This window comes from Falco biarmicus, chromosome 3 (assembly GCF_023638135.1).
Source record: "Falco biarmicus isolate bFalBia1 chromosome 3, bFalBia1.pri, whole genome shotgun sequence".
NCBI lineage: Eukaryota > Metazoa > Chordata > Aves > Falconiformes > Falconidae > Falco > Falco biarmicus.
The window spans coordinates 109,664,941-109,690,456 of NC_079290.1; the positions used below are offsets into that span (position 1 = coordinate 109,664,941).

Genomic DNA, 25,516 nt, shown 5'->3' on the forward strand with positions numbered 1-25,516 from the left:
GGTGATTTTTGCACGGGTGCTGCGACTTTTGCACGGGCAAGGCAGCGTTGGTTTAGCTCGGGCATAATTTTGCATGGGCATGGTGACTTTTGCACGCTTAGAACACTATTTGCACACCCAGGGCACTTCTCTGGTGCTACCCCAGGCCTCAATCTCCTCCTCGCCAGCTGCAAAAGCCCCCTCCCCTAATTACCCCGCCCCCTAATTACCCAACCCTTAATGAAGCGGGTGTGCCCCAGTGGGTACCACCCCATAAATCTCCCTTTTCTCCCCTCTCCCTGCAATACTTGACCCCAAAACTACTCCAGATCCCTCTGTGGGCAGCAAATTGCTTTAAAGCAAAGCATTTTAAAGCAAAATAAATGATCCAGGAGACAAAAAACAAGAGTTTTGGTGACAAATTAACCTGGTGAGTTAATTTTTTTTCCCATCTTCATGTGGTTTCTGGGTACCCACACATGTGGTGAGTGGGGCACCGGGGTCAGTTCTCAGCCAAGGGACCAGGAGGCATTTTTGGGACCCAGCCCCATCGTGTCTCGCTCAAAGAAGGGGTTTTATCTGCCGAGGCTCCAGCTCCCATCCCAAATCCCGCAGTGGGCTCGGGATAGGGCAGGCAACGATGCTAATTACAGGGGAAGGAACCGTCTATTTACAGAGGCAGCTCCCAGCATGAAACCGCCAGCGGCTGCTTTTGCTCCGCTGAGTCTTTCTTTTTCTCTCCTCTTTCCCGGGCGCTGCTACCCAAAAAAAAAAAAAAAAAAAAAAAAAAGGGGGGGGTGTAAGGGATTAAAAATAAATCCCCCTCCATGGTTTGCAAGAGGCACTTTAGCAGAGGAGAAAGAGGAGGGCGAGGAAGGGCAGGAGGATGGAGGCAGTGGGGTGGCCGGCGGCGTTGCAGTGGGCTTGGTTGGAGCCGATGCAGGCGGCGTAAGCCATGGCGTGGGGGATGTAATTTTGCTCGTGGACCCCGTGGAGGAGGTGGGCCATGGGGCCGCGGGCGAACACAGCCACATCCTCGCCACCGTGGGTCTCCTGGCGCAGCGGCACGGCCGATTGTGCCTGGTAGTTGGCGTGTGCTCGGGGGAAAAAACAAAATAATTATAAAAAACCAGGCAAAAATAAGACTAGTTTTCAAAAAGCACTAATTGTAGCCAGGCTGTAACAATTTTAGGGGGTTTTGCCCCGAAATACGCTCACCAAAATCAACGGCGGAGACGTTTTCTCGTTCGCCCCGCCACGATTTTGTAGCCAGGGCCGTTGCCGTAGAGGATGGAGGTGAAGGGTTTGCGGTCCACGTCACTCTGCATCGGGGCCAGACCTGGGGGTGGTGGCACAGTCAGAAGGACAGGGATGTCTCCAAGTGTCCCCCTGCTCCGTGGCCTGGCAGAGACTCACCGAAAATGGGGTTCCCGCGGGGGGTGTAGCCACCGAAGGTGAAGACGTGTGAGTGGTCGGCGGTGACGACGCTGAGGGTGTCCTGGGGCGAGGTGAGGCGGGTGGCCAGCCCGATGGCTCGGTCCAGCTCCACCGCCTCGTGCAGTGCCTGCTTCGCCTTCCCCTCATGGTGTCCGTGGTCGATGCGGCCCCCTGCGGCCCCCCAGCACTGCTCAGCATCGTCCTCCACAGCCCTGATTGTGCCCCATCCCCCCCCACTACCCTCCTCTTCCCCCTCCCCCCCCTTATCCCCATCTTTCCACCCCCCTACTCTTTTCCCCTTTGCAGCCCTCCTATCACCCCCTTTATCCCCCATTTTTGCACCCCTCATCCCCCCTCCTTTCCCCCCATGCATCCCCCCCTCTGCTCCCCTTTGCACACCCATACTCCCCCCCACCTTCAACCAGGAGGAAAAACCCCCGGGGATTTTTCTGGAGCATCCTGATGGCTACAGCCACCATCTCGGTGAGGGACGGATCAGTCTCGTTATTCCTGTCCAGCTCGTACACCATGTCGCCCGGCTCGAAGAGGCCTGGGGACAGTGACACTGGTGGGGGACATTTTTTCTCCACCAAAAAAAAAGGGGGGGGGGGAAAGGGGGGGTAAATCCAGCACTGCCGCCTTGTGCTGGCTCATGTATTTCACCCGCCACCAGATCCAGGGCAGTTAGATAGAAGCAGGGGGGATGCTCCCAGCCCACCCTTCCTCCGGCCCGGCTGGATCCTGAATCCTGAATCCCAGCTGGGCTGTAGAGTTGCACCACAGGCAAAAGAAATTGAATCCCCAGGGTGGAGTACCAGCGTCCTTGGGGACTTGCCAGCGTCCTTTTGGGGTACCAGCATCCTTGGGGACATGCCAGCATCCCTTTGGGGTGCCGCCAGCGTCCCTTTGGGGTGCCAGCATCCCTGGGGACTTGCCAGCATCCCTTTGGGGTGCCAGCATCCCCAGGGCAGGGAACCAGCACCTTTGGGAGAGTAACTGGCCACTCCAGCTGCCCCAGCACCCCAGGATGGAGCAGGACACCCCCCCAAAGCACCCCAGTTGAGGCTGGGGCACCCTTGGGTGCCAGGACTCACCCAGCAAGAAGTCAACGCGGCTGAGGTTGAGTGCCAGCAGGTCGCGCCGGTGCCACACGTACTTGGCAATCTGGGGGACAAGCAGGTTGTCACCTCCCCATCACCTCTGCCAACCCCAGGGCTGCTTTATCCCCCCCACCCTCCACAAAACATCCCCCCCCTGCCCCCAGGAACGGCTTTGTAAGGTTACAGTGGGGTGATATATGTGTACCCCCCCCCCCCAAAAAAAAAAGTCCCTGTCACCTTGCCAGGGGGCTTGGCCTCGTGCCACGCCTGGACGAGGTCCCTGCGGTCCAGGCGGGTACCCCGATGCTTGTCCTCGTGGGGATACTCCACATCACTGGTGTTTTTGGGGAACATATATTTCCGCCCACCACCCAAGATCACCTGCAGAAGAGGGGAGGGGGAAAAAAAAAGGATTTTTAAAAACTATTTAAAATTATTTTTCATTTCCCCCCCCCTAATTTGGGTTGAAGGAGGGAAAACTCAGACCAGGCGGAGAGGGATGTCCAGGAAAACCCTGGCATTGCACAAAAAAAGCGGGTGAAAACACCTGAGGAATTTCACCTCGCTCAAAATAACCCTGAATCTCTTCCTATTAATTAAACCCCAGGACAAAAATAACTATTTCTAGCAGCAAATTTGGTGCTTCAATTTTTTATATTTTTTTCCTCCCCTCCTGTGGGAGGGATGCTCCACGTCGGGGTCCCCGCATGAACCCGCTGGGACAGAGCCCCATCCCGCAGCTCTCACTGTTTGCTTTGGAGCCCAATTTATTTGGCCTCTGTTATTTATAGGCGGGCAGAGATTTTTTTATTCTCCCCCCCCCCCCCCCCTTCTCCACGCAGAAGGTGAATTATAAAGCTGCAAAGCACTGCCGCCAAAATTATTAAGAAAAAAAAAAAAGGGGAAAAAAAAAAGTCTTTCCCCCCGCTATATAATTATTTCCAGCCTGGGACAGAGTTAAAATTATATTAAAGGAAAAAAATAACAGAAGAAGAGGCTATTAAAGAGCTAAATAACAGGCTGAAATGTTTTGCTTTGGGGCTATTTTGAAGGACAGAAGAGTATTTATTTACAGGGCTGAATTTCTGCGTAAATCCACAGTGAGGGGCAGAATCAGGGGGAAAATGGAGGGTTTTGGGTCTGAGAAGTATGAGAAAGGAGGGGGCTGCGGTGGAGGTGGGGGCTCAGTGGGATGTGGGGGTCTGGTCCGATATGAGGTCATGGTCCCAGCCCTATGTTTGACGGGGGTCCTGGTGGCACATCCATCAGGGGTTCTGGTCCCATATCCACACAACTGTTCTGGTCCATCACCCATGGGTGGTCCTGGTCCTGGGTCTACTGGGGGTTCTGGCTCTGCACCCATGGGTGGTCCTGGTCCTAGTTCTGCTGGGGGTTCTGGCTGTGCACCCATGGGTTGTCCTGGACCCATATTTTCTGGGGGTTCTGGCTCTGCACCCATGGGTGGCCCTGACCCCACATCTACCCACAATCCTGGTCCTGCACCCATTGGTGGTCTCAGCCTCCCATCTACTGGGGTGGTCCTAGTCTACCTAGACTGGTACCCCCTCCCAGTCCTAGCCCTGCACCCTTTGGTGGCCCCTACCCAACATCTACCGGGGGTCCCAGCCCTTCACCCAGTCACAGTCCTCATCCCACATCTACCCATGGCCCTGTCCCCCTTCCTGGCTGGCTCCAACCCGTGTCCTTGGTGGCCCCCTCCCTGGGTGGCTCTAGCTCATGTCCCAGGCAGCCCTGCCCCGATCCCTACCTCGATGTCTGGAATGTTCTCCACCAGCTGTCGGGCGATGTCCCTGCAGCCGCCCTCCAACGCGTCCGGGGGCATCTCTCCATCCGAGTACCAGTCGCGGTTGGCAGAGTGGGCGTAGGCAGCACTGGGCGTTGCGTGGGTCACCCGTGTGGTGGTGACGATGCCCACTGCCTTGCCTGCACCACGAAATTGGGGGACGGTGAGAACACCCCAACCCCCCCACTGCTTTACTTCCACCCCCCCAGCCCCTCACCTCCATCCTTGGCCCAGCGGAGGATGGAGGTCACCTCCTGGCCCTTGGTGGTGTTGCAGCGGTCACGGGTGACGCCGGCGCTGACACCCACCGTCCCCTCGTTGGCTTTGACGCCACAGAGGTAGGCAGTAGCCGTGCCCGCGCTGTCGGGCACCTGTGCGTTGGTGTTGTAGGTCTGGTGGGGGGAGACAAATAACCCACCATCGTCACCCACCACCATTGTCATCCTCAGCCCCATCACCAGTCCTACCCAGGGGGGCTCCACCATCACCGCCCCCACCCTGCAGCTCCCCACCCCACCCCGTTTAGCTGCACTGGACCCCCATCCTGCCTCTGCACCCCATCTTTTGCCCCCCCATTTTGCCCCTTGCAGCCCCCTGCGTGGTTGCACATCACCCCCCTTGCTGCATTTTGCTGCTTTTAGCCTTTTTTCAGCCCATTTTTCGGCAAGGAGAGAGAAGCCACAGCCACGAGCATCCCCCGCGGGGCGAAGGGAAACGGTGGGGAGCAGCAGAGACTTCCAATTTAATTATTAAAAAAAAAAAAAAAAAAGCCTTCTGTTCAGCCAAACGACCCCAGGAGAAGCAGGGGGGGGGTCCCGCAGCTTCCCACGGCTGGGCAGCCTCATCCTACCCCCCCTCCCTGTTCCCACGGGCCGGACCCTGGCACAGCGAGTGGGCAACAGAGCCAGCTCCCTTTGCCCGCCCCTGACCTAATTTCGGCTCCTGGTCGATGCCGCCTACCCATGACCTTGCGGTGGGTGTCACGTCCCCCGTGGGTGTCCCAGGGGGGCCTCACCTTGGCCAAAGCGACGTAGGGGAACTTCTCCATCTCCAGCAGGCTCTCCTCACCCTTGCGGTTTTGCAGCTGCCCTTTGAGGATGCGGGCGGCGGTGACAGTGGAGACGCCCATGCCTGCCAGGGCACCCGTCAGCTCGCCACACGGGTGCCACGCAACGCCGGCGGGCGCCCGGGCTATCCCAGCACCCCATTTATTGCAAACCCCGTTTATCACAAACCGAGTTGGGTGCAGCAAGCACCCAGTTATTCCAAACCCAATTTATCGCGGCGCTCTGTTTGTTGCAAACTCTATTGCAACACCCGGTTTATCACCAATGGTTTGTTGTAGCACCCAATTTTTTGTAGCACCTGGTGCATTGCAAGTCCAGTTTATCCCAGCACCCAGTTTTTCGCAAATCCAGTTCATTGCAGCACTTTGTTTGTTGCAAACCCAGTTTAGCGCAGCACCCAACGTACTGCAAGCCCGGTTTAGCCCAGCAGCCAACTTATTGCAAGCAGGACACCCAGTTTATTGCGCACCCGATTTACCATAGCACCCGCTTTACTGTGCCCACTTTCCCGCAGCCCCCATTCTGTTGCAGCCCCCACTCCCCCTCTCCTGCCCCCCGGGGTGGGTGCCCCCGTCTCACCGTCACCCAGGAAGAGGATGAGGTTCTTGGCCACGTTCTGGTTGAGGTGCTGGAGCCGCAGCGCTGCCCGCAGGGTTTCCTGCGCCTGCCGCCGCCAGTACTCGGGGTCCTTCTCCCTCTCTGCAGGGGGAGGAACAGGCTCCATAGCACCCAACAGCACCCACTTTTGGGGTGCTGCCCCCCCCCCCCCAACCTCACCTACCAGGGACCAGTGATGCTGAGCAGAGCTGGGCAAAGAGGATGAGGAGGAGAGCCTTCATCTTGTGGTGCTGGGTAAGGGAGAGCTGCAGGGGGGCAGCACCCGCTCTGTGCCTCAGTTTCCCCACTGAGACCTTCGCCCCGGGGCTCAGCCAAGCAAGGACAGGAGGGAAATGTCCCCTCCCTGCATGGTCACCAATGTGACCCCCTGGGGACATGCCAGTTCCCTCGCCCTGGCCACCAGTGCCATGGGGCGTCACCTCACTGGCACCAACCCGGGGCTGGGCACACGGCCCCCACGTGTGCGTGGCACAGCAGGGTCCCCGTTGCGTGGCCCTGTCCTTGTTGCATGGCGATGTCCCCATCATGTTGGGGTCCCCATCGCATGGCTGTGTCCCCATCGTGTGGCCGCATCACCTCTGTGTCCCCATCCTGTGTGCCCATGTCCCCTTTGCACATCTGCATCCCCGTTGCAAACCCGTGTCCCCCCTGCACCTCTGTGTCCCCATCTCGCACGTCCCCACCACACCCCCCCTGTCCCCAGCAGGAGTGCATGTCCTGTCCCGGTGTCCCCACTCTGTGCCCATGTCCCCATTGCACACCCGTGGCCCCATCACACGTCTGCATGCCTGTTGCACGCTTGTGTCCCCACCACATGCCTGTGTCCCCATTGCGCACCCATGTCCCTGTTGCACCCCAATGTCCCCTTGTGCACCGCACCCATGTCCCCTTCATACACCATGCACCCCCACATCCCCATCGCACCCCCGTGTTCCCGTTGCACACCGATGTCCCCGTTGCACACCGATGTCCCTGTTGCACACCTGCATCCACACCGCATGCCCATGTCCCCACCAGATGGCTGTGTCCCCATGCCGTCCCTGCGTCCCCATCACCCCCCCCCGTGTCCCTGTTGCACCCCCGTGTCCTCAGCCCATCCCCGTGCCCCTGTTGCACGCGTGTCCCCAGCACACCCCCACGCCCCCACCACACACCCGCGTCCCTACCACCCCTCCGTGTCCCCAACATACCCCCATGTCCCCATCGCACCCCCGTGTCCCCACCACATACCTGCATCCTCCCCCCACCATTGCATCCCTCTCCCACCCCCCGCTCCCCAGGCCACCCCCCCCCGTCCTCCCCGGGGGTGGCAGTGGGGCCTCGGGGGGTCCTTCCCACGGCGGGGGGACACACACACACGTACCCGCACAAACTTGGGTGCCGACACCCACGTCCCTCCTGGGCGGCGGGAGGAGGCCGGGCCGGGGGGACCGCGAGCCCTTAAATCCCCCCGCACCCGGCCTTCGCCTCCTCCTCCTCCTCCCCCTCCCCTTCCTCCACCCTCCCCCCGCTGCCAGCACGGGGCGGGGGGGGGGGGGGGGGTGGCGAGAAAAGGCGACAAACTGGGCTTACTGGTGCCCTCTGCTGGGTTTTACTGGGAGGACTGGGAGGACTGGGGTGCACTCAAGGATGGCTGTGGGCGCTCAGCATCCCTCCCCCCACGCGGGGGGTGGGGGCAGAGGTGTGTTTTGCCGGATTTTGCATTATTTTCACCCAAGACGTGCCAGCCACATGAGCGTGGGTTGGGGGGGTGTGTGTGATGGGGGGAGGGGGGGTTTCCCCCCTCTGCCTCAGTTTCCCCACGGTGGGTCCTGCCGCAGCTCACGCCTTGCCTGAAGCGGCTTTACTGTAGGTCCTACAATAAACAGGGCTCGGTGGCGGGGGTGGGGGGGGCGGGTGACACGCTCCCCTGCCTCAGTTTCCCCACCGCGGGGGCCCCGGGTGCTCTCCCAGAAGGTGGCAGTCTTTGCCCAAAAATCCGCTCCCCGAAAGCTTCGGGGTGCCACCAAGGGTGCCCCAAGGCCGCCCCGCTGCCCGGGGGATGGGCACAGCCCCTGCACACCCCCAAATCCCCCCAGCACAGCCCCCGGCCCTTTGCACCCCCCCAGCGCTTTCCCTGCCCTTGGCAGCCCCATGGGTGCGATGAAGGTGTCAGTGCTCAGCCCGCCGGTGTGGCGTGGGGAGCCGGGGGGTGGCACCCTGTCCCCCACCTCTGTCACCCCACGCACTGTGGGCGCTTGCCAGTGATGAAAAGCTCATTTAAAAGCTCATTAGTCCGGTGGGGAGTTGCAATCTGGGGAGCTCCTGGCTGCGTGTGCAAATCCGGCTGGGCCGAACCCCAAAACCCTTCAAGGGGCTGTTAAACACACACACACATGGGGGGGGGGGGCAAGATTGCGGCCCACAGATGCACACTTGCACGCTTGTGAGCTTGCACAATTGCAGGCTTGCACGATTGGGTGCGTGCACGCTTGCACAGTCATGTGCTTGTATACATGGTGCAACTGCAAGCTTGCACAGGCTCGTGCTTTTACACGCTTGCACAGTCACTTGTGCGGGCACTTGCAACATTGCGTGTGCGCCCCCTTGCACGACTGTTTGCAAAACCGCTCGCTTGCACACGGGCGTGCTTGCACTGGTTGCGTACTTGCACGGCCGTGCGCTTGCACGACGGCGTGGTTGCAGAATTGGGCGCCTGCAACACTGGCTGCTTGCACGCTCGCACGGCTTCTTGCACGGCGAGTGAGCTGCGATGATTGCCGGGGGGGGCTGCTCTCAGGGGCAGGGGGGACATGGGGACCCCCGGAATGGCTCCTGCCCCCCACCCCGAAGGAGTTAAAGGCGGCGGGCGCGGAAGGCCGTCCCCCCCGCGGCCTCATTGGCTCCCCGGGCAGGTACAGCCCCCCCCCCCCCCCCCGCAGCAGCCGCGCCGGGCTCAGGCGGGCGCGCGCCCCAGCGGGGGCCGGGCCGGTGGGCGCGGGGTGCCAGCCATGGTGAGTGGGGACCCCCCGGAGCCGGGGCTGGTCGGCTTGTGGGTTACTTCGCCGAACTGGGGCGTGGGGCGAGGCGTTTCCTGTGGGACCCCCGTGAGGCCCCGGTGGGACTCCGCGTGGGACCCCCCGCGCATCCCCCGTGGGACCTTCATGCGCCCCTATTGCATCCCCTAGGACCCCCCCATTGTATCCCCGTGGCATCCCCCCATCGCACCCCAAGGGACCCCCCCCATCGCGCCCCCAAAGGGCCCCCCGTTGCACCCCTTAGCACCCCCGGGTACCCCTCAGTCCCCCCCCCAGCACCCAGCCCTTGACCAGAGCCGCGGGGCTTTGCAGCGGGTTTCCCCCTACAGGGAGAGGGGTGCCCCCCCACCCAGCACCCGCTTTTTCCTTTGGGGGGGGCGGGTGTTTGCAAGCAACCCCAAACCGCCCCCCCCCTTTTTTTAAAAAAAAACTTTAACCCTCTTTTACTCCCTTTTAAGTTTCGGATTTTTTATCTGTAGCCGCGGCTCGCTACAAAAATGGGTGCCCCCCCCCCCTTTCCCAGCACCCCTAATTAACACTAGATCCCCCAATTAACACCCGGGTTTTCTAATCACCCCCTGGGCATCCTAATTCAAAGGCTACGCCCCCTGGGTGCTGCCTTGGGGCCGTGGAGGTGCGGGGGCCACCCGTGGGTGCTGGGGGTGGGGTGTGGGGGGGTGCCGCTGGAGGTTTAGGGGTGCCGGGGTGGGTTTGGGGGGGTGGGGGGGATGGGGATGGGGGGGAGGGGAGGGCCGTGGCCCGCCGGAGCGGCGGTGCTCGCCTGTGAAATGGCGCCCGGGCGGGAGCGGCGGCCGGGAGGCGGCGGCGTGGGGCGCCCCGATGCCGCGGTGAGGGGCTGCGCGCCCCCGGGATGGGGGGGGGGGGGGGGGGGAAGCGGGGGGGAGGGGGGGGCAGCTTTCTCTGTGCGGTGTGGGTACCCTCTGCCTGCGGTGTATTGCTTATAAAGGCGATTTGGGGGGAAATCGAGCGATTTGAGGCCCTGCTGGGAGTTTTGTAAGTTATAAACAGTGAAAAATCCCTGGGGTGGGGTGGGGTGTGTGTTTGTAAAGTGTGGGTGCCCCCCACCCTGTTGTTGCTGGGAAATGTGCTTTGATCGTGATTTCACCAAACGGTGGGGGGAAGGGAGAGAAACAAAAACCACCCTGTTTTCACCCAAAAAAGGGATGTTCCTGCTTCACAAGGTGGGAAGCGGCGCGGGGCGGGGGGAGCACCCATGGGTGCTGCTGGGTGCTGCTTTGCCTTAATGCCCCCACTGTGTGGGAAGGGGGGGGGGGTACCGGTGCTAAAAATACCTCCTGGACCCAGGATCTCCCAAATTAAGGATGCTGGGGGTTGATCTCAGTGCTTCCCTGGGGGATGTTTTTTTTGGGGGGGGTTCAAGCTCAGCTTGGATTCTCTGATGTTTGATCAAGGGTTGAGCCAGCACATCCCTAGCGAAAGCAAAAAACCATGTGGGTTTTGTTTCTTTTTTCTTTTTTCCTTTTTTCCTGCTGTTTTCAGGCTGGGGCAGGCGGGGTGGGAGATGGCTGAAAAAAAAAAATATCTCATTTCCTCAGGAAGCAGAGTGAAAGCCTTGGCTGAAAGCTGGGACTCCAGGAATTTGGTGCTTTGGAGCCGTGGGGGCTCCGTGGACTGTGCGAGCGGAGATTTGTGCCTGGCTGGAGTGGCAAATGTCAGCCGTGTGCCAAATGAAAAAATACGGGTGAAAATTGAAAGGGGATGGGAAAAAATGGAAAGTAAAACCAGATTTCAGTAGTGATAAAATTCTGCAGCTAAAGCTTTTCCACCTCCTGGTTTGCAGGCTCGAGGGGGGCACCTGGGGGAGATTTTGGGGCTGGAAGCAGATTTTTGCACAACGAGGAGGGAAACTGCCTGTTTCTTTTAACCCGTTTTCCTCCCCAGGTGGGTTCTGTGGCTAATTAATCCCAGGCTGCGATTTGGGATCCGGGGAGAGGATGGAGTTCGTTATTAATTATGCAAGGAGAGGCTTGGGAAGGCTGTTACTGGAAACAGGGCTGAGAACTGGCATGTTTGTTGCAGGTACCTTCCTGCCAGGGGAAACTGAGGCATGGCTGTGCCAGGTTCAGATCAACTTGGTGTCCCTTCAGGGACGATGGCGGCGGGATGGACTGGATGCAGACCCCCACCCTGCGCTGCCTCGGGGGTGAAGGGATGTGACCAGTGCCGCTCGGCCCATCAGTGGCAGGGGTCAGGATGGGTTTTGGGGTGCTCACCCCCTCAGCAGCAGGCAGAGGGTTGTTTTCCCCAGCAGGAGACGATCCGGCTGGGTGGCAGGGCCATGCCAGGGGGGAAGGAAGCAGCGGCGGCATGATAAGGGCCGGCTGCCAACCTGTGAGGTTTCCCCTTGTTTTTGTGCTGGGGGATGAGATAAGAGCCAGGCACCAGCATAAGATAACACCCAGGGGACAAGGAGCAGAGAGGGAGTCCATCAGCAGCCTGAATTCAAGGTGCTGTTGCCTTTGGGTGCTCAGAGGAACATCACAGGGTGTTTTGGGGTGCGCACGGTCGGCAGACGGGGCGTGGAGTGGAGCGAATCAGTTGTTTGGGGGTGAAAAGCCATTTTCTCTGCTGCCAGCCCTTCTCTGGTCCCTGGCGCACAGGGGGTCCCTGGCACAGGAGTGTCCCTCACCCCGCTGTGGCTGGGAGCTGGTGGAGGAGGAACCGGCTTTATTCCAGGCTGGAGGGGAGGTTGCACAACCCAGCCCCAGGGGGAAAGCGAGGCGGGTTTGGGCTTTACTCAGCTTTTGGCTCCAGCCCTTGCTGCTTTCCATAACCTTCCTCCGGCGTTTGTTCAGCACTTTACTACCCCAGAGCCATTCGGGATTTAGCTCTCCGGAGGAGGAGGAGGTGGCTTTAGAGGGTGCATATTCCTTCCTCGCCCTCCTTCCTTCTCTTCTTCCTCGACGCCGAGCCGCTGAGCACCTCTGTTTGCTGATCTCCCTGTGCAGATGTCGACCTACAAGCGGGCGACGCTGGATGATGAAGACCCTCTGGACTCCATTGGCGAAGGCGATGGGTACCCCAACGGCTTCCAGGTAGGGATTCGTGTGTGTTTTAGGGGAAAACAGGGGGATTTTAGGTCCTGGCAAAGCAGCGAAGGGGGTTGCAGAAGGGTTTTCTGCCTGAGACCAGCCTTTCCGTGGGGCAAAGTCCGGTGTGGGCAGAGCTGTGTTGGCTCCTGCCGCCACTGCCCTTTGCTCGTCTCCTGGCGCCTGGAGCCAGGAGGTTTGCAACACCCCACCGCCCAGTTTTTCTGCTGGCTGAACCCCTTCCCAGCGTGGCTGGCGTGAGCAATTATCACAGCGGTGGGAGCTTTGTCCCTGCACAAAAGGGGATTAGGTTAATTCCTCTCCGAGCAGTGGGAAAGCAGCTTAAAAAGGGCCGAAGATGGTGAGAAAAAAAACCTCATGGCTGCGTCGCTGGGAAAGATTTGGGGCCAGAGCAATGCACTTGGTGCTGGCCCCACTCCCAGCCCCATCGGTCTCTGCCTAGGGTGGTGTTTTCTGCCCCAAAAATCAGAGTTCTGCTGTATTTTTACTTTCCCCAGTGGGGTTGTCTCTGCTCGCCGTTGCATCAGTATGTTTCCTGGGGATGTTTTTCGGCTGAGTGAGAGTATCCTGTTAAGGCATTTCCCGCTGCCGCCACAGCCCCCACCCTGTCCCGGTGCTGGCACTGGGGACAGGGACAGCCAGGGGGTTACAGCAGTGCTCGAGGAGGGGTTTGGGGTGGCACGGGGTAGCAGGTGAACCAGCCGAAACACTCACTCCGCTCCTTTTCCTGCCATTGTGCCGCCCTTCCTGGCCAGTTTCTGGAAGGCAGCTGCTGCCTTTCCCAGCCCAGACCATGCCGGATCCCTCGCTGCAGGCCAAATTCGTGCCATGGGCTCTAGGAAGCAAAATGAGGAATGCATCTGTGGGTTTTTCTGCTGGTGGGGAAACAGTGCTGCTTTTCCCACAGGTGAACTTCCGTGGCTCGAGGAGCAGCCCAGGGTGCTGGGCTGAGCGAACGCGTGCTGAGAAGCAGCTGGTGGTGCTGGTGGGGGTGCTGGCGGCCGTGCTGGTGGCGTGTCTTCTGGGTCTTATCTTCCAGTACAGAGCTCGTAAGTCCTCGCACTGCAGTAGGATCCTGCCCCCTTGACTGGGGTGCATTGCTGGGGATTTCCCTGGAAAGGGAGCTTAGGTGCAAGGTGAGATGCTCACCCACATCCCTCACCCCAGGGCAGGATTCCTGGGTACCAGGCAGGATGTTCAGGTGTGGGGTGGGATGCTTGGACACAAGAGGAGATGCAAGCAATCCCTTGCCCCAGGGCGAGATGTTCAGGTGAGGATGGGATGCTCACCTGCATCCTTTACCCTGGAGCTTGATGCTGGAGCACAGGAAGGGATGCTTGCCTGCGTCCTTCACCCCAGGGTGGGATGCTTGGGCATAGGACGAAATGCATGCCTGTGTCCCTTGCACATGGATGGGGTGCTTGGGCATGGGACGGGACGCTGGTTTATATCGCTTGCCCTGGAACGGGATGTTAAGGAACAGGGTGGGGTGCTCAGGCACCAGATGGGATATTTGCCCACATCCCTTGTCACAGGGCAAGGTGCTCCCTGGTGTAGCTCATCGTGCTGTGGTGGAGGAGCTGAACCTGTCATTCCTGTCCCCAGGGCCGCCCGCCGTGTGCCTGTCGGAAGCCTGCATCTCCGTCACCAGCTCCATTCTCAGCTCGCTGGACCGGGCAGTGAATCCCTGCGAGGACTTTTTCAGCTACGCCTGCGGGGGCTGGATCAAGGCCAACCCCCTCCCCGATGGCCACTCGCGCTGGGGCACCTTCAACAACCTCTGGGAGCACAACCAGGCCATCATGAAGCATCTGCTGGGTGAGTACGCAGGAGCAGTGGGACCCTGCGGTGCCGAGGAGTCCTGTTTGGTCTGGGGGATGCCAAAAACATGCCTGCAGGGATGTAAGGATGTAAGGTTGGATGTAAACCCCAGTGTCAAACCAGTCTGTAACACACGTGCTGCAAGGAAGTTGGGAAGCAGATCCTGGCCGTGTTTGCTCTCCTGGATGCCACTGGGATTTTCGACTGTGGTGTTGCAGCTCTTTGGCACTGAGTAGGGGGAGGGTCCCAGCCTCAGTTCTGCAAACCCTATGATGGCGTTCCCAGGAGCAATGAAATTCAGGATTTGTACCCCAGACAGCATCTAGAGGCTATAGCGCCCCAATATTACTCTAAGGATATGGATTTTTTTCTCCTGCTATAGCTTCCAGCTTCTGTGAGCAGCCTTTTTGGAGGCCTGGCTGCCCATCTGACCATTTTTCAGGGCCAAAAATCCCCCAGAGGAGGGAGGATCCTGGGCTCAGCTTCGGTGTGCAAACACTGAAGTGGGGCAGCTTATCCGAGCAACCGGCAGGGACCAGAGACGGTTTGTTCAAGCTCTGAGCAAACAACTGGCTCCTTATCAGCGCTTTCCACTGTGCTGGGGCTGATTATCTGAAAAGAGAAGGTTTGGGAAGAGTGTTGTCTTTTGGGAAAAGGGGGGTGGTGCAGAACGGCTTCATCCCAGCTCTTCCCGCAGAAATCTGGCACTGGTTTTACTGGGAGAAGGGACTGGGCCTCCAGCCAAGTGGTCGTGCTCGGCATTTCCTTGAATTCCTTGGAGCCAAGGGACCTTTAGTTAATAAAACTACACAGCTGAGAAGCCAAAGGTGCAAGCTGTGTCATGAGGGAAAAAAGAAAACCAAAACCAATCTCTGGGGAATCAGAATTTTTAGAGGGGGAAAAAAACCAAAAGGATGGTTTTTGGAGGCGGAGGAGAAAAATGAGTTTATTGTTCTTTCTTGCATGAATAAATACTGTAGGGCTGGAGAGCACCAGCACAGGGGCAAGGGCAGTGCAGGGGGCTGGATGATGCTGAGAACATCAGAGCTGCTGGAAAAAATGCTTTTTGTTTTTTCTTTCTTTATCTTTCTGCTCCAAAGAGCCAGAGCCGTCGCTGCGGGTGGGAGAGGAGATGGGGGCAAGAGGCCAGGAAGGGCTGTGGGGTGTGGGATGCTCTCTGGGGCACGGAGGGGACCAGCAGGGCAATCCTCGGCGCCTTTTTGGAGCCTGACTTTGCCCCAAACGGGGCTGAATATTTCTTCAATGGAAGGGTTGGGGCTGTGGCGTGCGTAAGCAGCCCCCACAGGGGGCTGGATGCCTTTCTCTGGGGACCCTCTGCAAGCTCCCCCTGGGTACCTCCTGCAGAAAACACCACAGCCAACATGTCGAGCGAGGCAGAGCGCAAGGCACAGCGTTACTACCAATCCTGCATGAATGAGAGCAAGATCGAGGAGCTGCGTGCCACCCCACTCGTGGAGCTCATCCAAAAGGTTTGGCTCCTTCCTTGCGGAAAAGCTGTCTTCCCTCTGTAAAATGCAGGGGGAAGAGCTCACCTATGGGCAGTCCCAACACCTTCCAGACCCCATTCCCAGTGCTTCCTGGGGAAGAGCATCCCCCAGGGCAGGCGAGCAGAGAGAGGCAGGGATTTATAGGCAGGTCTTGCCTCTCCTGGGCTTTTTAGCCCCATTTCAAGATGTTTCCCCCCAGGATGGGTATTGGGGGGGATATTTAAGCTATTCCAGGTAGTTGGTTGCTCCTTACTTAAAAGCTGGTTGCTGTCTGTCCCCAGCTGGGTGGCTGGAACATCACAGGTCCCTGGGCTGGTGACAACTTCAACGCGACGCTGCGGGAGGTGACAGCGCATTACCGCACCTCGCCCTTCTTCTCCGTCTACGTCAGCGCTGACTCCAAAAACTCCAACAGCAATGTCATCCAGGTGGATCAGTCGGGGTTAGGTCTGCCGTCACGGGATTACTACCTCAACAAGACAGAGAACGAGAAGGTAAGGTTGTTGGGGGAAAAATGGCTTTGCTGAGGACATGCCGTAGGTGGGTGGCACCCACCATGCTGATTGCCCCTTGTCCTACCACATAGGTGCTCGCTGGGTACCTGAACTACATGGTACAGCTGGGGATGTTCCTGGGAGGCACCGATGAGGAGTCAACGCGGCAGCAGATGCAGCAGATCTTGGACTTTGAGACAGCGTTGGCCAACATCACCATCCCGCAGGAGAAGCACCGGGACGAGGAGGTCATCTACCATAAAATGACGGCTGGAGACCTGAAGGTAGGGATGGAATTGGTGAGCCTCCCTGCTCCGCCACAGTTTGGGAAGTGGGGTGGATGGGTGGAGGTGACAAAGCTCTTCTGAGGAAGCCCAGCGCCAGCCAGCACTGCCTGGGAAGCTCTTGTGCAACAGCTTGGCTCGTGTCCTCCTTGGGGAAATCCCACCCTGACCCGTTCCTCCCAGCCTCCGGACAACCTCTGGGGCTGGCAGCTGTCCTGCTGCGGCACTAACGCCCTCCTGACACTGCTGCCCGTGGTCTGGCTGCAGACGTCAGCCCAGTCACCTCCCTGTGTCCCCAAAGGGGCCCTGATGGCTTGTGTGTCAATGTTTTTGACACCCGCCCCACTTTCTTTTCCTTTGCGGGAGGAAATTGTTTACTCCCCTCCGACCTTTCAAGGATGCTGCTATTATGGGAACCAGCCTCTGCAAAATCAGCTGAATCCCTCAGATGGGGGCTGATGTGGTGTCTTCCAACCCGGGAAGCAGCTGCCACCCCATCCGATGGTTTTCGGGTCCGTAGCAGTGGCATGGCTTTTGCAGGAGCTGGCGCCGGCCGTGGACTGGATGCCCTTCCTCAGCACAGTCTTCTACCCTGTGGAGCTCAATGAGTCGGAGCCCGTTGTGGTCTATGCCAAGGAGTACCTGGAGCAGGTCTCTGACCTCATCCTGGCCACAGACAAATGGTGAGAGACCCCAGCCCGCATGGGGGGTTGCCCAGGGTGGGCAAGCATATTCTCCTGCCCGCTCACTGCCTCTTGCCACAGTCTCCTCAACAACTACATGATCTGGAACCTGGTGCGGAAAACGAGCCCTTTCCTTGACCAACGCTTCCAGGATGCTGAGGAAAAATTCATGGAAGTGATGTATGGGACGAAGAAGGTGAGGGTGAAGCCCCCAACGCCCCCAAATCGCCGTTAAAATGGTGACAGCTTTTTAAGCCAAGTCACCATCGTGTTGCATCCAAAACCGAGATGTGGGGCAGGTTTTGGGGTGGTAGCTCTGGCGCAGGGAGGTGGATGTGGACCTCATCTCCTAGCAGGCCAGGGGAATGGGAAGGTGGGGGGCTTCAGCCGCACCACCGCTGACGACTGCTTCTTGTCCCATGCAGACCTGCCTCCCACGCTGGAAGTTTTGCATCAGCGACACGGACAACAACCTGGGCTTTGCCCTGGGGGCCATGTTTGTCAAGGCCACCTTTGCTGAGGACAGCAAGCAAGTGGTATGTCCCCAAGCGAGCAGTGTGCAAGTGCTGGTGGCAGGAAAGCAAGCGTGGTGATGGAGCCGCCGGGGGCAGCTGATGTTTCTGTCTACCTTAGTTTGTTCACCGTGCATCTCCGTTTGCTGGGTTTTTCACTGGTCCACGTGCCGTCTCTGCCTCCTAGCCTCTTCCTCCCCGCTGGTGCAAAAGATCCTTGACCTCTCTGGGTGGGAAGCTGGCTCTGGACTGGCGCTGTGCCATCTTGTCTTGTCTAGGCAGAGGAGATGATCGCAGAGATCAAAACGGCCTTTGAGGAAAGTCTGGAGACCCTGCAGTGGATGGACGAAGAGACAAGGAAATCAGCCAAAGAGAAGGTGAGGCACTGGCAGGAGTGCTGGTGAGAAGAGGGTGATGGTGGAGGATGGTGGAGCTGGACGAGCCTGTCCTGCCATCTCTGGCACCAAAACCACTCGGGTCCTTGTCACCCCCCAGGCAGATGCCATCTACAACATGATCGGCTACCCCAAGTTCATCATGGACCCCAAGGAGCTGGATAAAGTGTTTAATGATGTGAGTTGGTCAGAGAAGTCCCGTGGGTTTCCTGCTTCCCCCTCTGTTAGCATGTGCAGGACATGTGCCCATCACCGTGGCCTCAGGGCAGCCTTGAACCCCAGGTTTCCTCCAGAGGGGTCTCGCTGATGTCCTTGGCCCTTCTCTGGGGACTTCCCAGAGAGCTGCAGACAGGTCCTGGGGTGGCTGGGGCTCTTGGGATCCCTGCCCGGGAAGAGGAGGAGCCGGTTTCCATAATGGTGATTCATTGCCCTCCCGGGACTCTGCAGATGTTGGAAAGGAGGAGAAACAAGAGTGGCCGTAACTCAGCCGGCTGCAGAGGCCCAAACGTGGCCGTGGAGGGAGGAGTGGGGCTTGGGCCATCGCCACGCACCACTCACACCTCGCTCTTTTTGCAGTATGAGGCTGTGTCTGACCTCTACTTTGAGAACGTCATGCAGTTTTACAACTTCTCAGCCAGGGTCACTGCCGATCAGCTCCGGAAACCACCAAACAGGGATCAGTAAGTCCTCTGCTCCGCTTCCCCATTGTGCTCAGCAGGGAATTATCCCAGTATCTGGAGCACTGGGATTTGGTGTCCACATGTTCTGGGGGGGTAGATTTGGGCCGACAGCTTTGCACCATAAGTGGATGGTGTCGGAGCAAACATGGGTGATGGGTTTGTGCTGCCACACTGGCCGTGTCCGTGTCCCTGCAGGTGGAGCATGACGCCTCCGACTGTCAATGCGTACTACTCTCCCACGAAGAATGAGATAGTCTTCCCCGCTGGCATCCTCCAGGCCCCTTTTTACACCCGTGCATCTCCAAAGTAAGAGCCTAGGGAGAACAGGGAGGGCAGAATTCCCAAACTTCCTCCTGTCCCCAAATTTGAGGCTGAATTTTGTGGCTGAGGGGAATAGCAGCTGTTTTCTAAATCTTAGCATTGCCCACCTGCAGGTCACTGAATTTTGGTGGGATCGGCGTGGTGGTGGGCCATGAGTTGACGCATGCCTTTGATGACCAAGGTATGGCCAGGGCCAGGCGTTTGGGCTGCTAGAGGGGTGGCCAGCGGGGTGATGAGGGATCTACTGGGCTTTTCGGCAGGCCGGGAATATGACAAGGATGGCAACCTGCGTCCCTGGTGGAAGAACTCCTCGGTGGAGGCCTTCAAGCATCAGACAGCGTGCATGGTGGAGCAGTACAGCAACTACACCGTCAATGGCGAGGCTGTCAACGGCAAACACACCCTCGGGGAGAACATCGCTGACAACGGGGGCCTTAAGGCCGCCTACCGGGTAGGGCCATGAGGCTGGGGAGATGCATGGAGGGGCATGGTGTGGTGGGATTGGTGTTGTCCGCTGAGCCTGCTGTGCTCCCTGGCCTCCAGGCATATCAAAACTGGCTGAAAAAGAACGGGGATGAGGAAACCCTCCCAACCCTTGGCCTCACCAACCACCAGCTCTTCTTTGTTGGCTTTGCACAGGTAGGTCACTTGGTGGTGGGCAGAGAGGGTGGATGCACAGGTGTCTGTGGGGTGGAGGCATCCCCAGCTGACGCTGAGAAGGTGTGATGGCCAAACAGGTCTCCAGAGATGATGTGTAGTGGATGGAGAACCAGGTTGGGGTGGTGCTGTTTAAAAAGTGAGACAAAGCTGGAGCTCGATCTGTGTCAGTGGCGGTCACCAAGCGGGGAGGTCCAGTTTGGCACTGAGCAGAGCCCTGTGGTTGCAGACGATGGCACTCGTGCCTCTTGCCCTCCTCTGTTTGCAGGTGTGGTGTTCGGTGCGCACACCGGAGAGCTCACATGAGGGGCTCATCACTGACCCCCACAGCCCCTCACGTTTCCGTGTCATCGGCACCGTCTCCAACTCTCGGGAGTTTGCAGAGCATTTTGGCTGCCCCCTCGGCTCTCCCATGAATCCCCCCAAGAAATGCGAAGTCTGGTGATGGGTGAGCACATGAGGGAACCAGCTGCCAGTTGCTTCGTCCTCTGCTGACAGCTGATTTCCCCTGGTCCTTTTGGGAGGCTCAAACCACTTCTCCGTGCCACGAACTGCCCAGCTCTGAGCCGGAGCGGCGCCCCGCATCATCGGTATCGTCCGAGGTTTGATCCACTGTGAAAACTCATCCCCTCGCTCATTTGTGAAATGACTTTTGATTTGGGGGTCTTTTCTTTCCCACCGTGACCAGGCCACGTGTCAAGGCATGTGTGTCCGTGGGCGCTATCCTGTATTTACACACGCAGTGCTCCAGCCTGACCCACTGCCCCGGCAGAATGCCTTTTTTTTTTTTTTTTTTTTTTTTTGGAGGTGATAAAGGGAACGCCGTGACACCACCAGGTTTGGCTGCGTGTCTAAATACACCCGACATACCTTCCTCTCTCCAAAGATGCGCACATGAGGATGGAAAATGTTTTAAGATATATTTTTTGGGGGAAATATATATTTTTTTTTTCATGCGTTGTGGAATACACTGGAAAAATTCAGGGAAAATGCATGTAAAAGCCTTTTTTTAGTAAAAGATAAGTATATTTATTAATTTTTTTTACTCGGTGCAGCTGTAGGTGCAGCATCCCATGGTGACAGTCTCTTGTCCCTTAGCTGGGGAAGCTGGATGGGGTTGCCCAGGCCACAAATGCAACTAGCTGGCTCTGGATCATGGGTTTCGCTGGGAGGGACTGTCCTTGGAGGATGCTGATGGGGAAAATCGGGGACAGCAGGCCTGGGATCAGGGCTGAAGGATGCTGTGGGTCACAGAAAGACTGTGCTGGGATGCTGCAGCTCCTGGGATTAGCTTTAATTTCGGAGTGCAAAGGGAAAAGTTGATGTGCCAAAGTTGTAACCAAGGTGGTGACGGTGTAGATGAAGCGCCTGGTTCTCCGTCCTGTCCCCTCTGAAGTGAGGTCAGCCATGATTTCCTGGCCCAAAAGCTTCCCCAGACAAGTGCAGGCAGTTCCTGCTGCTGCTTAGCTCGCTGCCGTGCCTGGCTTCTATGCCCAGGAAACTGCAAGCCCTGAAGTGACCATGCAGCTCCAAACCTCCGTCCCTCCGTGGCTGGTTTGGCACTGCTGTGAGATCTGGCCAGGATGGGGTGAGGGGTTTTCTTAAGGGTTTTTTTAATACTTCTGCGGTTTTGAGAGGAAACCACTGACAGTAGCTCAGGTGCTGCGTGTTGTCTTGTGGAGTACCTTCTTGTTCTAGACGGAAAGTAAAGATGTAGAGGGATTTTAATATTTATATGTAAAAGGAGGGATAGGGGGGAATTCTTTTGTAACTATTTTTTCAACCTACATGTGGGGCTTATCGTAATTGAAATAAATACTTTTTACTGGGTCTGGATCTGCTCACAACTTGTTCTTTTTTCTGATAGCAGGAGAGTCTCGTGTCCCTTTATCTGCATTTTTCTCCCATCCACATGGATGAGACGATCCTGTACTTAGAAAACGGAGCTGAGGCAGCTTTTCCCAGCCTGCGCTTGGTGTCTGCTGTCTCTCTTGGAGGCTAAATCCAGGCTTTTGTGCCCAAAAACATCACACTCGCTGCGGGTGGTTGCTTGCTTTCCACCTCTATGGCACGGCCCCACGCATCTCCCCAGCAGGGAGGTCTTTCCCGGATGCTTTTCCTTCCTCCCGGGTGAGTTTTTGGCTGGCCGGGCTGTGCTTGGATCCAGCGGCATGGGCCTTGCACAGGTTGCTCTCCAAACGGCCTTATTTATAGCTCTGTGATGCAGGCTGGATGCTGCCAGCTCAGTAATGCAGGCCAACGTTTGCTCCTGAGTGGATGCTCCATGGCTTTGTTAGGCTTGCCCAAAAAATGCAAGGCAGGACCTGGACTGCAGGCTCCTGCTGAGCCTCACCCCAGCACCTGGGAGGGCTGTTGCCTATAAAACAAGGAAAGTGCAAGCAAAGTTTGCTATTTAGCTCTGGCTCATTATCAGAGGCTGGATTTGGGCTCCAGCCCTCTGTTTTTGCCCCATCGGTAGCAACTGAGACAGCAGTGAGCTGTGTTGCACAAATAAGACAGTAAAACTTCCCTCTTGCTGCTTTTACTGTGTTTTCTCTCCCCGATTGAGTTGAAATATAGTAGGAGCTCTTGCTTTCTGCTTGCAGGACTTGCTGTGGGCCCTCTGTTTCCTGCAGAGCTGGGAGACCAGCTGTGGCCGTTGTTTTCCCTGGGATCTGGCTGGAAACAGTGGCACAAACCCATAGAGGGCAGTGGAGCTGAGAACATCGCTGCCTGCGCTCCCAGCTCCTGGGCTGGCAGGAGGCTCCAACACTACTGGTGTGATATTTTGGCCTGGATCTGGCCCCACAGCTTTTAAAATGCGGTGAAATGCCAGCCTTCCTAGGAAAAGAGGAGTCGTGTGGGTATAAGGCAAAGAGGAGTTAAGTGGGGAGAGCAAGGCTGGAGTGAAAGGGTGTTTTCCCAGCTGCAAGAAGCAGGGAGGGGAGCGCAGCCCGCCACATGGAGAGGTGGGATGCTGTTAGAGGCGATTTAACCATCTGAAAGGGAAATACTTTGGCTCTCCGGGGCTTCCTCGTAGTGAGGGACCAGGCAGGTGGTGTCTTTGCCACCATGGAGGGGACAGCCCCAGCGCAGGAACAATCTCCCGGGTGAGCATCACCATGGCAAGGGGGGCACTGTGGTCAAGGCTCTCTGTGCTGAGCGTGGAGCTGGCGGTGGCTGTTTGCCTCTCCAGGAGGCTGCTGGGTGTAGGCAGAGCAGGCAGGAGGTGAATCATCCTGCTCGTGTGCCAGTGCCTGGCATTGGGCTTGCCTGATCCTGGGTGGTATTCGCTTTATTTTGCGCTCAGCCGTCCCCAGAGGGCCAAGACGTTTGCCGAGGGCTGTGCCTGGGCAGGAGGAAGAATGGGGAAAGCTCTAAGGCAGGGCTGTTGTGGGTTTTTTTCTTTTTTTTTTTCCTTTTTTTATTTGCCTGAAGGGTGTTGGAAAGGGATCAGTGGGGGGAAAAGCAGGAGAAGCCCAAAGAGGGAGGCGCTGCCATGCATGGTGAAAGCAGATACCTGGAGACTCCAAAATGAGCTGGAAATGGCAGTTGTTCCTAGGTTCGGTGGGGTTGAGACAACTTTGAGGTTGCAAGAGGCTGAGCCCAACCATCTGAACTGCTCCCTCCCAGCAGGATCTAGTGCCCACCACGCTGCAACAGTGCTGGGCTCACCTACTGGGACCATCAGATTTTTAGGGCCAAAAGCTTTCTCAAACAAGCTGGACCTCCCTGAAGGAAGGAGGACAACAACTGGGAGGTGGTGATCAGGTTTCGAAGTCCCACCTTGCAGCTTGGGATCCGCTCGTGCTGATCACTGTGGTGGTTTTCAGTTGGAGCGAAGAGGCTGCGTGTCCTCACTTGCTCTCAGGGCTGTGGCTTTGTGGTTTACACACTCCTCTTCATGAGGATCCCTGCAGGAAAACAGCCATTTTTCAGTGATAACTCAATCCTTTATTTCCCCAAGTTCACCAACGGCTCTGGCACTCCTACTGCACTCTTCGCCACATGACTGTGAGCATCTCTGCTGTGCTAGGTACATGAGAGACTGGTGGGACTGGAAAAAGGGTTCGTGATGCTCTGAAACAAGAGCTCAGCGCTGTAAACTCAAGCTGCCCGTGATGACACATTGGTTCCCAGGTGCTAATAAAGCTAGCAGGAAAAATAGGAGGAAAAATTAAATGGAGAGGCAGTAGGAAGGGCATGAATTCAGCTGGCACTTGCTCAGGCTCGCCAAATCTGCAGGTTTCATTGGCCAAATCGTCCTACGTGGGGTAGTATAGAAGAAAGACTTGTCTGCTTTTTTTCTCTTAAGAAAAAATAAAAAAGTGAAAAGATGGCTGGGGGGAGACACAGACTGGAGGAGCTTTAAGGCAGAGCCAGGAGCCTGGTTCCTTTGCACAGCTAGCATGCTTTGGGAGCTTCAGCAGACAGTATGGTGAAAATGTTGGGTTTTTTCCCCTTTCTGAACAGGCAAAAAGTGATATATCTAAAGATACTGGAGCTAGGAGGCTCTTTCACAGCTGTGTTTACAGGCAGCTATTTCTGTGGAACAGAGGGAGCCATAGATGTTAATTTGCTTTTGGTATGATTTCCTTCCACGTGAAGGGATGTACCGGGAGAAGTGCCACGTTTGGGAGGTGGCTGATGGAATGGTGCTGGACACCGACACCCCCTAGACCATGCAGCTTTACTTGCACCCTCGAAATTATGACACCAAAGTCTTTAAGCTGTGGAGGAGGATCCGTCTTCCCAGCAGGCTGCAGACAGGAGAGATGTGCTGTGAGCACGGCAGCTCTCAGGATGTCTGGAGATCTATCAGTCCTTAGGCAACCCCCCTGCTGTGATAAAAGTTCCTCCTTTGTTCTCCCATTTTTGGGGAGTGGGGGAGTACTTGGCCTTTCTTTGAGGTCGTTCTCATTTCTCTCTGCAGTCTTCGGTTTTCCTGGTAGGGAATCAGCAGTTGATCTGGCAGGTGGTAGGCTGCAGATGAAAACTGGCTCAGAAAAAAATATCCAACCCCCCTCTAAATATTTATTTGGGGCTGCAGATGGAAATAGTTCCCATTCAGGACTTCTTTACAGGCTGGAGAGGACTGGTTTATTCCCATTTAAAAAAATTTAAATCTCATCATTCCCTGTTTCACCCAGGAGTTTGAGGTAGATGCGAGCTCACCTCATCCCAGGCATTTCCCTTGCCTCAGTGCAGAACAAAAAGCACAGAAAGGGAAACTAAATAGCATGCTAGTCATCTTCCCTCTGCCACCCGCTCCACTAATAACTTCTGGCACTACCCAGGACGCTTGTTTGGTGTGGCTGTACCCTGTAGATAGCACCTTAGTAAGTAAGAAACTATTCCAGTCGCAGAGCTACTTTTACTGAGGGCCAGTGCAGTGGCTTAAGTGGCACGGCAGCTTGCAGGAGCTTTTCTTCTGAGGTCACACCTCAGAGGATGGTGAGCCTCTGGGTATGCTGCAGTCCTTGTACTTCTGCACAGTCAGGTGTCATGGGCTAAACCTGACCTGCGCAAACCAACTTGTTTAATAATTCAGAGTCTGACTGAAAAGGGAAAGTGTACTCAAGACCCTTGTACTATTTTTTGGCTGCTGAGTCCTGTGCCGAGTTTTGATCTAGTGAACAACACAGAGTCCAGATTCTCCCCCTTCAGATTTGTATTTTAAACCCCAAATTTAGTTTTCTGCTTACAAATAGAGCTTGTTCTGGAGACATGGAGAGATGTGACTCATAGGGTAGGTTGTCTTTATGCATAAGACCCCTGTCTGTCTTCAGTCAACTTTCAGTTGCAGCACCAGTTAGTTACTCACCAAGTGCCTGAACATACCACCAAGAGAATGGTTTAATAAAAGCAGCTTTTCACTCTTTAAGCATTTGTGATTGCATTGAAGTTTTATCTTCCTCCTAAACTTGCACCTGCCCAGAAGATGCAGCAGATGGGATGGGAATAAACTATGGAAAACTTTCCTAAAGCAGCTTGTGTACCCCAGGCTGGGTGACATGGGGCAGCAACACTGGCCAGCCCAGTGAAGG

The 25,516-nt window shown here is 56.9% G+C and overlaps 2 protein-coding genes across 8 annotated transcripts; one reads left to right on the top strand and one right to left on the bottom strand.

The window, feature by feature from the left end:
* Positions 1 to 388: 388 nt before the first annotated feature.
* ALPL (alkaline phosphatase, biomineralization associated) lies at positions 389 to 7,488 on the bottom strand. Its single transcript, XM_056332207.1, is given in 13 exon segments — positions 389 to 1,076; positions 1,198 to 1,231; positions 1,233 to 1,318; positions 1,396 to 1,587; positions 1,832 to 1,966; positions 2,511 to 2,580; positions 2,754 to 2,897; positions 4,285 to 4,460; positions 4,538 to 4,712; positions 5,336 to 5,451; positions 5,967 to 6,086; positions 6,169 to 6,250; positions 7,369 to 7,488. Coding segments are annotated over 12 exon segments (1,557 nt in total). The 5' UTR covers positions 6,227 to 6,250; positions 7,369 to 7,488; the 3' UTR covers positions 389 to 825.
* Positions 7,489 to 8,865: 1,377 nt separating this feature from the next.
* Positions 8,866 to 21,305, top strand: ECE1 (endothelin converting enzyme 1). 7 transcript variants are annotated; one of them, XM_056332209.1, is made up of 18 exons: positions 8,866 to 8,998; positions 12,013 to 12,099; positions 13,022 to 13,163; positions 13,720 to 13,932; positions 15,301 to 15,425; positions 15,725 to 15,937; positions 16,030 to 16,221; positions 16,762 to 16,904; positions 16,986 to 17,100; positions 17,330 to 17,440; positions 17,695 to 17,793; positions 17,912 to 17,989; positions 18,388 to 18,491; positions 18,687 to 18,797; positions 18,926 to 18,993; positions 19,073 to 19,263; positions 19,356 to 19,451; positions 19,738 to 21,305. In XM_056332209.1, the coding sequence occupies exons 1-18, from the start codon at positions 8,996 to 8,998 to the stop codon at positions 19,912 to 19,914; spliced, it is 2,268 nt and encodes a 755-aa protein (XP_056188184.1). In that variant the 5' UTR covers positions 8,866 to 8,995; the 3' UTR covers positions 19,915 to 21,305. The 7 variants fall into 7 exon arrangements, with proteins under 7 accessions (XP_056188184.1, XP_056188183.1, XP_056188186.1 ...); XM_056332208.1 differs by lacking the exon at positions 8,866 to 8,998 and adding an exon at positions 9,840 to 9,870; XM_056332211.1 differs by lacking the exon at positions 8,866 to 8,998 and adding an exon at positions 10,583 to 10,945.
* The last annotated feature ends 4,211 nt before the right edge of the window (positions 21,306 to 25,516 follow it).